This window comes from Trichoplusia ni, chromosome 3 (assembly GCF_003590095.1).
Source record: "Trichoplusia ni isolate ovarian cell line Hi5 chromosome 3, tn1, whole genome shotgun sequence".
NCBI classification, from domain to species: domain Eukaryota; kingdom Metazoa; phylum Arthropoda; class Insecta; order Lepidoptera; family Noctuidae; genus Trichoplusia; species Trichoplusia ni.
In genome coordinates, this window is record NC_039480.1 from 7,252,128 (window position 1) to 7,265,001 (window position 12,874).

General features: G+C 35.2%; 1 protein-coding gene across 7 annotated transcripts in view; it reads right to left on the bottom strand.

The window, feature by feature from the left end:
• The window catches only part of LOC113491702 (syntaxin-1A), a 43,996-nt gene that overhangs the window by 18,861 nt on the left and 12,261 nt on the right, over nucleotides 1-12,874 (bottom strand). For all 7 annotated transcript variants that reach the window (XM_026868821.1, XM_026868823.1, XM_026868824.1 and 4 more), the window contains exons 2-3: nucleotides 10,253-10,336; nucleotides 200-299 (exon numbers count right to left, since the gene is read on the bottom strand). In XM_026868821.1, the coding sequence (XP_026724622.1) occupies nucleotides 200-299; nucleotides 10,253-10,336 (184 nt within the window). The remainder of the gene's footprint in view (nucleotides 1-199; nucleotides 300-10,252; nucleotides 10,337-12,874) is intronic.

Here is a 12,874-nt window from a genome sequence, read left to right on the forward strand (position 1 = left end):
GAATCCGTATCGATTAATTGCCCGAAGCCTCTTAAATTGCGTCTGTTTCGCTAGCTATGCTTAGCATGTTCAAAACTACGGTCATATTTGGGTTTCCACAGATACTGCTGAATAAAAACTTTTTTGAATTCTCTTGGCTGAATGGTTGTGTTCTGATGCCGTTTGAGTTTGCAGCTGTCTTATTTCTAGCGGTACTCACTTTCATCTGATTGCGGTGCTGATAGAATGGCACTGTGTTTCTTCTTCACCTCTTCGACGTTCGCCTGGATCTTGTCTATCATCTCTCGTATCTCTTCCACCTGACACAGAAATATCATATTTTAAAATATAATATGAAGTAAAACAAGTCATGTAATTTATGGTTTAAAACCTATTTGGGTTGAGCATTTTTCCTGTTTCTATCTTCTTCTGCGTTACGAAAATGGTTACATCATTCATTTATTTTGAAACAATATTGCTTGTCAAAAGAATGAATAATCTACTTATTTGGCCTTATCCAAACATGACCTAGCTGTAAGTTATAAGAACTCAATTCAACAAAACAAACAGAATTGACAACAGTCAATGTCATCCATTCAAAATCTTTCAAAACAAACCTTTTCAATCTTGATTTGAAATGCAAATAGGTAAATGATTGTATAATTCTTGAAACAAATATTCTATAAGAACCGTTTTACCTTTGAGCAAAAAAAAGAACTTACGACTTATGGGAATGAGTTCCATTTTATAGTTTTCAAGATACCAATAGAAATTATCCTATAACTGTGCCATAAGATGATCACATGTAAGCCTACCACGACTATTGTGTGGATACTATATAACATTTAGAGGAAAGTTCAGAAAAATAGCTTATAGAGTTAGTTCAAACATAAACTTGTTTGGTTTTCCCACGTTTATATCATTCCATATCCACTGATAAGTTATCCGATTCTGTTGATAAGAGGAGTACTTACTACAAAACATCCTATTCCAAAATTTTAATAAAGACAGTGACAATATTTTAGACTATTCACTGTTCTTATAATCAAATCATTTGGTACGTTTAGTTTTCTATTTCTGTCAATATAAGATGTGAACAGAGAATATTTTAGATTTGGTTAGTTTTTAGTTCTTAAATAAATTAATTCTATTGTAGAAGGCATTGCACGAGGCTATTTTTTTCTCGAGACAGTGCAGTTCGCCATTTATCTCTGTATCAGGCTTAAGAACGTCTCTACGTCTAGCCAGGGCGGCGGCGCCGACTTGAGTTGGCAGCACGCCAGCTGCTACCCCTGACCTAACTTACTATTCGCCCAGATATGTTATATATCAAAAAAACTTCAAGTAAGAGGTTGCAACATTGACAAAAGTAGGAACTTGAAAGTGAATTGCCATTCTGGTTAGATTATAGGAACAGACTAGACAAGTACTACAGCTGCACTATTATTGAACGCATTAAACTTTTATTGAGAGAGTGCCTCGAATAAAATACATCTGGCCGAATCAAATGTTTTGTGAGAACATGGCAACACTATTCATCTACTTTTGAGATATCTTTTAGATTTTAAACCTCATTTATACGACTTCTCCTTAGTGGTAAGGCTGTACAAAAAGAAGAGGAGGAAAAAATGTGAACCATAAATCTTAAGAATCATAATTCCAAATCCGAGCTAGAGCTATCTGTCTACTTTCCAACACAAAACCATTACTTCTGCTCATGACTACCCGCAGTTATCTGGCTGTTCCACGAATAATTATTAGTGTTTTACTCGGAGCGACTGAAACTTGCCAACCTTAATTGAAGAATACTGAAAATAATAAAACCGCAGTGTCTTGTTTTTCACTATTCTGTTTTCGTACCTACCGTTACTTAAAGAAAAGTGTTTTAACAAGACGTTCACCCACCAGTATATAAAGCCTGTAATTAGCTGACCTAAATAACGCGCCTTTTTCTCTTCATTGATTTAGAATAAAAGATAAAGAAACAAGAGAATAAAATGAATAACTCGTTTTGTTTCACTCTGAAATTCAATAAGAAAACATTCCACTTCTAAAGATGAAGGTAATTTAATAAAGAAATTAAGAGCAAATCTTCATTGATTAAGCTTCTAGATTGTGGTTTAAACTAACTAGTTAAGATAGCTGCAGGCGTTGTTCCGCGTTAAATTTAGTTTAGGGGATTTCTGGCTAAATTCCAACCTTGGGACAAGCTATCCCCGGCAAACAGTAGTCAAGCTGTAGAAGTTATGATCGTAAGAACGATGTAGGTACGTAAAGCGTCACCGTGAAAATATTTTATCATGATTCAATCAGTAAACACAATAGTTAGTAATGAATCACCGGAAAAGGCTGATAACTGATTGCATAGAATGAATGTATGATTAAGTTATAAAATATACGATTTTTTTATATTATTTGATATTTGTTTAAAAATTAAGTGAGTAACAGTTACAGTTTAAATTGTACCTATCGTTTAATCGGGCATGTTGATAACACAGCCCAGGGTTCAGGGTCGGGAGTGTGGTAGAGTCGATAGCAGGACGTCCGTGCCCGGCTCGTGCGACACTTCACATCATGACTCACCAATTAATCAGATTAGTACGATAACCGATATCGTTTTGCCGCCGATAGCAGAGCTAACGATTACTCTGTGATGCCATTGTGAAGCTTAATAAACTTTGTTTATGTTTAAAGTAATATGGATGAGTCCATGATAAGAGTGTAGATGAAAATGTACCAAATTATAGTTTCATAATAAACTATATTGTTACAAATTGTATTTTATTAGGTAACAATTTAATCATTATTTACAGGATTAAAGTTCAATTTCTGTTGCCACTGAATGTTATCAAACATTCTAGAATACATTCAGTAATACTAGATAACACGATTGAAACATACAAAATATATGTATACTTGTATAGTGTCATTAATGTAATCCGTTTTGTTATCATTCGACTCCACTTTCTACTTTCGATTCGACTCGTGTAAAAAAGGTCGGCGCTGGCATTGAAGTAAAAACGTGATCCATTAATTCTGCGGAGTCGCAACTGTTAGATGTAGCTATGCAAGCTAAAATGGGACTTATAAATAGGCCGTACAATGTAGGCTGCAGCTAAAGTGAACATGAGAATTGTTTCATTTCGAGTTCTAGTTGTTTTGTTTATAGACTCTGAACAAAATTAGCAGTAATGCCATTAATGCAGCTCACAGTTGATCCTTCTAAATAGATATTAAGTTTCGTCCGTAACTTCATCCTTCATGTATAATAATATACTTCAATAGTTCTGTGCTAACGTGCAAGGCAATTTCAAAGTTTCGCTTCACAGTACATTTCGCTCCGTTTCCAATATAATCAATGAATTTTATCGAAGCTATTGCAGAACAAGCGCAATGAAACGTAAAACGTAACATGGTGCTTTGTGTTCCAACATAAAAGTCCGTGCTTAATCTTTTGATTTTACGAAATTCCTCGTAGTGGTGTAGTAACGTTTTTATGTATGTCGTAATTTGAAGGTTTTTTCCTTATGTTTACGAAGACACACAATACTACTAAAAGTAAAAGCTTTTTTTTTTAATTACTTGTCTAACCATGTTTTAGAGACGTTGTCACCGCAATACATATGATATACATTTATCGATGCATTGCAAGCTTCTTTTATTAAATAATGAATAAGTATCGACGCATTGGTCGGACGTATACGTATGTAGTATGACGTAATTACGCAAAGTGCACACCCCCGGCTCGCAGCAGTCAGCCGCGAGCCTCCGCGTCATGTTAGCACAGCTCACACACACAATAACATGTAAATGAATTGCACGATTATGATGAATACCAAGCACAGCCTGAATATTTATGACATACTGTTGGGTGTTGTGAATTAAATGAAAACTCGTGAAGAATTCATGTCACGATTAAAACCTGGCAACTCGTATTTTTATTGTATTTTCATATTTTGCATCAGAAAGAAGCGTTGAGAGGAAAAAGGAAAATTTGATATGTCCCTGGGGCAATTTGGTGTTTCATTTAGGGAAGGAAGTTAATAATAAAATTAAAATCAGCTATTTTTGTACCGTTTTCATTTTTTCTAAGGTTTCGTTCCATCCGTTGGATACTGATTTAATGGAGATCGTGATAATAGGAATAATCATGATAATGATCATTTGGAACTTGATTTATCACGCAAGACAGTAATAGTACTTATCTACTTTAACCGCATATAAGGAAATCCTGCTAATAAAATTGTGATAACGTTTGATCCTCTGAGTTCAATTCAAAGCTTCGGATATAAATTGATAGTATGTCTGTCTCCAAGAAAATGAGTTCTATAATTAGAAAAAGAATACTGTACAATAATATTATACGTAGGTTCATAGAAGAAGTCCACAATGGGTGTATTCCCACCGTTTAATCTCAGTCGCACGATAATATCGATTGCAGTAATGCTTTAACCCTTTGTTAAGCTTAATGTGGGAGCTTGCGGAAAATTACCTGTCTGCTTAGTTCGCGATTACCAATTAGCTGCAGGCATCGCATTCACAACTGTACCAAGACTACCAAGTACCAACCAGTTAGAAGCAGGTATTCAATACGAATAAAATGTCCTTTATCTAACAAGTCATGTGTTTTCTATTCTATTGTTATTGTAATTTACTCTTGTCCAATGTTTAATATACATTCTCGGTTACGTATACGTTCTACATGGATCATTGTACTGGTCCCAGTAAACGTTTTATGTGCTCAAGAAACGACCCTGCATTGTTAATATGTGCTTATTTATTCAAACAGCATCCCAGCTGATATTTATGCTTACCATATTAGAGAATATTTCTACAGAAGTTACGGTCCTATATTATACATCGTATATATATATATAAGTATGTATATGCAAACAATTCGGTACGGCTCCTACCGAGAATTATGGAACGTATCTAGATTTTTGTTATGAAGTCATTTTTTTTTTTTTGCCTTTTGTGTATTAATTCCTATATTTTTAACACATTTACTATATCAAAAATGGGAGCTCATAAAACAAAAGAATATATAATATTCTTTTACAGCAATAAACATCAGACGTCTGTTTTTGTAGGAAAAGTTCAAAAAGTAATTGAGCCTCCACTACGAAACCAAAAAGGTTTCACTAAAAGGGTCCTTAAATTTTTAACCGATATTTTCGATACCCATTCACAGTGTAGTCGTGGTAGTAAAAAGATTAAAAAAGCACCCATCGCTTAAACCGTGCTCTATAGCAGCGTTCGATTTTTGGTTAGACAAAAGCAATTTATATCTGCCTCGTACACCAATTCCTGACTAACGAGTCCATTATGTTACTAAGCGGAAAAAGAATGGTTTCTATCTAATTTCAAAGACATTTTTTTCAATACGTTAGGCTCCTTTTTCCTCATCATATCAGATATGAATGATTTTTTGCAGATGCTCCGGATACTTTCCGGTCCAAATTTTATTTCTGTGACTTTTGTTACAAAAATGTTTTGCCTAAGAAACATTTCCTCTATTCAACATCAGTACATCAACTAAACTCTCCCTAACAAAGTATTCATCGCTGTAGTTCCAATTCCCGTCCTGGCTTAGTTGGTCGGCGACCTACATACTACACTGAAATTATTTCAGCATTAATATACAAAATGTACACAACGGCCTACAGATTTAAATATATATAGACATTTATTAAGGTAGCTGTGCTTCGAAGCGGGTCATGTTTGCGGGTAGCGGATTAACTAGGATTATGTAAGCGACGTCTGTACAGTCACAGTTCAACAATTTTGCTATACAAATTAAACCGACCGCAACCTTCTCGCCAACCCTTACAGCGTACTCGTACTTCAAACAATGGAGAAAAACTTATCTTTATGCCGCAACATAATAACAGGACAGAAAGCGCTGCTTTCGAAAAATGACTAAGTTTATGAGCATCTAAAGTACTAACTTTGTTGAAACCTTCTCAAGTTTCTCCTCTGACATAATCAAAAACTCTGGGAAAACTAAAATGAAAATGTAATTCTGGTAAATAATTGTAATGTTCTAGCTTGAATCTTGCTAAATTATTAGCGCCAGGATGAACACGAACACTAAATTCTAATGGAGATAGCCTGTGGCGATCACTTCGGACTGTTCATGAAATCCATTTGTTCTTAGTCATCTTTCGATGAGTAATCTAGGGGTTCCCTTTAAGTATAATACAATTACTTCTTTTGACGTCACCCCTCAACCTCTTGAGTCCACGGGGCGACCGCACCGTGTCGACAAGCTGGCACCGCATAGCAACAAAAAAGCGTTCTTTCAGAGGACGTTTTTCAGGCTCTATCTAGGGGTATAGTACCATAATTATTATCTAACTAAACTTAAAATGAAAGGAGTAAAACATTTCATCTATAGATACATACTTTTACTCAAACAACATGATATTCATGCAAATGTGAATCACTCACATGCGAATTTCGGAAAAGAACGCAAAACGATGACGTTCTTTTAGTTTTATTATTGCCAAACATACTTAATTAAAATGATATCAGTTTTGTACATTATTATTTTATTATTAAAGCGGCCACATATCATCCAGGTAAAATACTAATGAAATTGATAAGTGCCACCGCACACGTGACCACGCAGGTCATAGCACTTATCACTCCATTTTACGATAATTATAGCCGTTTTAACGAGAGAGTTTATTTACAACATTATTTTGGTTTTGGTTCATCATATTAGGAATGTTGTTTTTTCTAACTACAAGGTTAGAAAAGTCCACTTTTCTATCTAATATATAAAATTCCCGTGTCACGATGTTAGTTACCGTACTCCTCCGAAACGGCTCGAGCGATTTTTATGAAATTTTGTATACATATTGGGTAGGTCTGAGAATAAAACAACATCTATTTTTCATACCCCTAAGTGTTAAAGGTTGCTCACACTAAAAAAATATATTTTATTTTTTGGACGAAATTGTTTGTTTTTTTTTTTATTTATAATGTGGCATTAAAAATACACACAACTAGAAAAAAAAATCGGCGAAGCAACGTTTGCCGGGTCAGCTAGTTATTTTATATAATAAGGATAATAATATTTTATATAATAAGGGTTTTACTTTATATAAAGAGTACGAGCGAAAAACAGTTTTATTTTCGTGTGGGTTTCGTCCCGAGACTACACAATTTGGACGCAATTAAACAAGTGAGAGAACAAGTTTTTGGTTACTTTCAGGAAGAGAACCGGCCCCCAATATACAAAGTACACGCGTCTTAAATGTTTGAAAACAATGCTTATCATTGTTTCACCTCATTTTCACATTATTGTGGGTCAATTGTATTAGAAGAAGATTCCTTATTTTAGGACAGTAAATCAATAACCGGGCCAGTATTCTCAAAGGGAAACGGAGATAGACAATAATCTGTGAGAGACCAGGTAATACATATTTAATTGCATTGGTGTGTGATAACCCAGCAGGCTGTCACAAACTGAGGAGTAATGGGAACTTAATCTCGTTATAATCCTACTAATCTCGTTAAACACAGTTGTGCCACTGACCACTACAACGCGATACTAAAATATACATAAATGATCGACTATAATCAATATTAATATTATACTAGGCGACTATTTACGGCTACAGATACTTTGATTTGATGTCGGAAAAAACAAGTGTATAGTAAAGAAAATTACCAGTTATACACAAGGACGTGATTAAAGAAGCACTTTGTTGAAGAACGAAAACTACATTGTAATGTATCTTTTAATCGAGAAACTGGATTTTGCATGAGTAGTCAGATAGCTCCAATTAAACAGTTGACTGGACAATAGACTACCGTGAAAATACGCCTTTTGCATGTCGACCCGTATTTTAGGACCACGTACATTAAACAAAGTACAAAAGGTTCACGGCAATTAAATTTAACGAAAACTTTAATTTGCGGACTGTTAAACATTTAAATTGGCCTGAGTCATTAGCATTGGTAATTGATAATGCAAATAGGTTAGAACATAGTATGGATATAAGCCCGATAACGTCGATCTAAGGTACTTTAAAGTGAGTTAAGTTTAATGACATTTTACAGTACTTACATGGCGTAGGTCATGTTGGAGCACGCGAACAAAAAAATATGTGAAGCTTTTTTTACATGCTACGGCTTTTATTCCAGTGTACAACAACGGAAATATGGTATTGATTTAGTTAGTGTTTCCATATTGTAAAGAGAAAGTAATCATCTGTGATCTTACAGTATTACTTATACCTACAATGCTTTTGCGCCTAGTTGTTTTTTTTTGTTACATTGAAGTCGACTATATCCAGCATTTGTTTCCTTTTGAGTCAGGGACAGTTCACAGAACCGTGTAGTACAACGTCCAAAGGGTAAACATAATTAAATACCTACGAGCACACGCAACACGTTCTCCTACAACAAACAGAACAGCGCTTACATGCACGATGCGAAAACAATAGGGAGGAACACGCTCAAACTTTTGTACAACTATGCTGATTGGAAAACTCTGGCAGAATTTGCCGCCGCGTGTCCATTCAGATTACAATATGGAATTCTGTTTTCGCAATATGCAACCATCACACATATGAAATGTTAGGTAGGTACTATCCGTTCATAGTATAGGATGCTCATATTCAGAGCGGCAAAACTCAGCATCTATATTGAATCGAAAGAGCATTATTCTTCCGCTGCTATCAAATCTGGCAATTTAACCTTACAATGGAAAAATGTTTTCCACTTCAACTTAACGATAAATCTTTCTGCTCGTTCTACGGAGGGAATTGTGAAATTTCGATAGCGAAGAAAGATTTTATGGCATTGTAAGCAGCAGATGCTGGGAATATGAGTCATGGGATCACGAGTTCATTAAGCGTTCATTACTAGTGCGATAGACGCGACATAACCGACGCCGCGGTATACCTCATATAACCCTGTCATAATGAAGTCACGTCTGACTCACATCCATTAAGATTAAGACATAATATCTCTTCATAACGACCAGTATTTGGTGTATTGAAGACATGTCCGGCAACAGCAAAAAAGTTCTTCATATTCTTTGTTTCCTATATTATACATGAAGATGACATGACATCATGATGTCATTGACCAGTCTAGAAACGTGTTTGTCGATTCGACGTTTAAAGCTATAGCCGCATTTTGCAACATCTATTCGATCTTTTCCAATAATTATTGCATTAGCGTCCAAATGTGGCCTGGGTTTACAGTCGAAGCTTAGACTAATGATTTGCATATTTCGTGGACTTAAAAGATTATAATTAAACATGAGATAAGTTATAAAATGATCCATATGCATTATTGCAATTGCGTGGATGAATTGTAAAAGTAGGTTCGACATTTTTTAAGTGATTCGTTTCCACTTTTAAAATGGATAAGGACTCCCATAAGAGTAATAAGGTACTTACAACATGAAAAATATTTTAAAATAGTGAAGTATATTTAAAATACACATTGCTCTAATTTTAGCATATTTTTAAAGCCATTCATTTTGTTTGTACAAAACTACAAACATTAACTAACTATTCAGAGAGTAGAAGTGCGATAACAAATATGAAAAAATATACGTGCATAATTTTTGAATGACAAACGAGCGCGCTTTGAGGCTTTTCGCTTGTACATACTGTTTTGATAAAAACGTAGTGATTACATTCTCTTTGTGTTCTGATTGCGTTCTGTTCGCTGTCAGCTTACTATCTTCCCTGCTGCCGACAGTTCTTCTGTATGTGTTACGAACAACAGATAACACGAAAAAATATCTCATAAAAACAGATATGATCATATCATGTCTGCAAAGTTTTCGGTCGGCCGCAATCTCGAATGTATTGAAGTTTAATTAGACAAGTTCTAATAAAACGAAAATGATTTACGAGGTAATAGTGGTCTCACATGTTAACATGTTACTAACTTCATTCGATACAATCAATCATGCTAAGAAGACCCCCGTCAGTTCCCTAAACAATTTAATAAAAAGAGCCGCGTCACCGAGTACGTTGAGAAATTCACACTAGTACAGTAATTAACAAAGCCTTCAGGATATTGTACGCTAAATGCGGAGATATAAAGCAACTCGGGGTTAATTAAACTCTATTAAGTGTGTAATGCTTCTTCTTCCATATAATGTTATTAGTGCCTAGTGTCAGAGTACTCGAAAGCGTCTGACTCGACATGATGTCGGTTAGGCTGTGACAGTCGGGACTTTTAAAGTGCTGTCTGCAGTACGAACACGTTCAATTTAAATGTGACTGAAAATATGACTTACCTCACTGAAGAATTCATCCATAAAGCCTCCTTCGACGGCGACGTTGACATCGTCGGGCCCGACGTCGTCATCGTCGCTTTGCGCCTGTAAACAAAAATAAAAAATGCCTTAGTGTGTGTTCTACAAATAAAAAAGGCAAAGAAATAATAACAGAAATCTTCCCTGTGTGATATAAAACTTAAAGACCGATCTTTATAGGGTGATTCAACAATTAATTGCTAAGAATAGGAGAGCCAAGGTGTGTTTTAGTTCTCCGCATAAGGGTTGTGATGTAGAAGCAAGAGCAAAGTTTTAGTACACGCCTACACGTAAGAAATTTAATGGTGAATTCAATACTGTAAGTAATGTTTCACGTGACGTTGCGACTGACATTAAGATGTAAGTTAACAATATTTCCGTTAAGAAAATAGTGTTGACTATACATGACTCATAAAGAATTCAAAAAAAAGAAATACATGATGAGTCCCGCTGTCGGGACACTCAGCACTTCATTAATCCACGTTGCACTTGTAGAAGTAGCTAGCGTGTACGAGTGCATCTTGTCGAGTTCCCAGACACTAAAGCTACACTACACAGAAAACAGTCTTTATTTTTACTGTGAAGGATTCGAAATAAACGTGCTTTCTGAAACTTATTCGGTTACAGTAAAATTAAAAAGATCTTGGTGAAATTATTGTTCATTAAGACAGTGGTAGTACACTTATAAAATTAATGGTTAAAATTAACATGGTAAGTATACCGTTACATTGAGTTTCATTAACAAGGTTAGAATGTTTCTAAGTAAATAATTACAACAAGAGAGCCTTTCTTTTAATTTATAATGTGATAAACTGGGGCCTACAAAACATATTACGCATCATACGTTGCTAATGAAATTGTGTATGAAACTCTGAAATACAAAACCAAAGGAATAATAAATGAACAAGGAGGGCTAAAATGTTGGTTTAGTAACTGTGTGACGTCAGCAGGGGTCAACATCGGACGGTACACGTAAAGCAAAATAGAATCTACTTAGTTGAGGCGAGCTAGCCATTATTCAATTTATACGGACAGTCCGTGTATCCACAAAGGCCTACCTCGCACGTCACAAATGCGTCCTGGGACCTACCCACTGAGCCGCAAACTTTGCAAATTATTTTGTATCTATCTAGGTATAACACAGATTAACATATATTGTAGCTTTTTTTGCGAGAAACGTTTGCTTCAAAGTGATTTTAATGTAAATAAAATATCATAAATTATGTCCATTATTAAGGAAAATTGGAAGCTACTGCATCAAATACTCGATGATGATGAAATAACTTTATCAGTCGTTAGAATTGTAAAATTGCATGTCAATAACACTTTAATATTTGTCTACCAAATAATAATAACAAAGGTTGAATAACGTTAGCTGATTCGCAGTCAACGCAGAAGTTGGGGGTGCAGCTGTGTGATATAGGTCACTACGACACTGCTACACGCAGCCGTGACGAGCTCCAAACATTCATTAAGACGAGCCTCACAATACCCTCCATTAAAACACCTAATTATCAGCCTTCTGTTAATAACGAGATGTTCGTGTTCTGAACAAAACTTGTGATTAACAATACTAAAGGCATAACGTAAACGCTAAATGTAATCGAGACAGTAGGTCACTAATTAACTCGAGCGACATTTAAACAGTCATTCATACAGTTGATGCGTTTACGGTTATTGCTTTGATTTAATCAGAAGCGCGAAAGGTCGTTAGGATAATTTAATAATACGTTTAGAATGTTTCTTCGTGACAGAATAAGATGGTTAAGATAGAAAATTGCCTGGTAAATTGCTGGTATTTTTTGGACATCCTATGCGTACACGACCGATATATCTTTGGGGTGTCTTTTTGTCAAACAAAACGGGAACCCACTAAAAACAACGATAATAATTACCAAATCAAACATACCACTAAAATATATCAATAGTTGTTTTATTTAATGTGTCTGTAAAAAGGCACATCAAAATTTAAATTTCTTTGCTTAGCCAATAACATAATAATACCTGTTCGATAAACTCGAGTGCTACAGAGTGTGAATCAATTAATAAATTAAATCTTTATAGAGCGAAGTTGAACTGAACTTTATATTTTTATCGTTGACCTTATGACATCGGCAACAGTAACTGTTAGCACGTGTACGGTGAACTCAGCGTAATAATTGACTTGGCGCTGTCGTAACACCTACCTACCTATCTCCCGTACATTTTATGTGCACGCTTACGAGTATAAACATATTTTCGTATTAAGTAATTGTACATCTGATCAGTTATACTGACTCAATAAAGCAGGAAACATCCAATTGTTTACAATGTTCACGTACCCTCGAGACCCGCTCTGTATGTGTGTAGACATTATTTTGTCATTAAACAAATCGCCTACCATACATTATTGATGGTATTATTTATCTGTCTTACGAAAAAAGATAATTAAACTCAAAGGCTGTGGCTAAAACTCTCAAAAAATATAGGCAGGCTTTGTCAGAATCTTTGTGAGCGACAAACAGTGCGTACCCTATTACCCTGGAGAATCGTTAAGGGACACGGCTCTGGTTTAACTTTATTAGAAGGACGGGTAAAACCCAAGGCTCGATAAAGCACCAATTG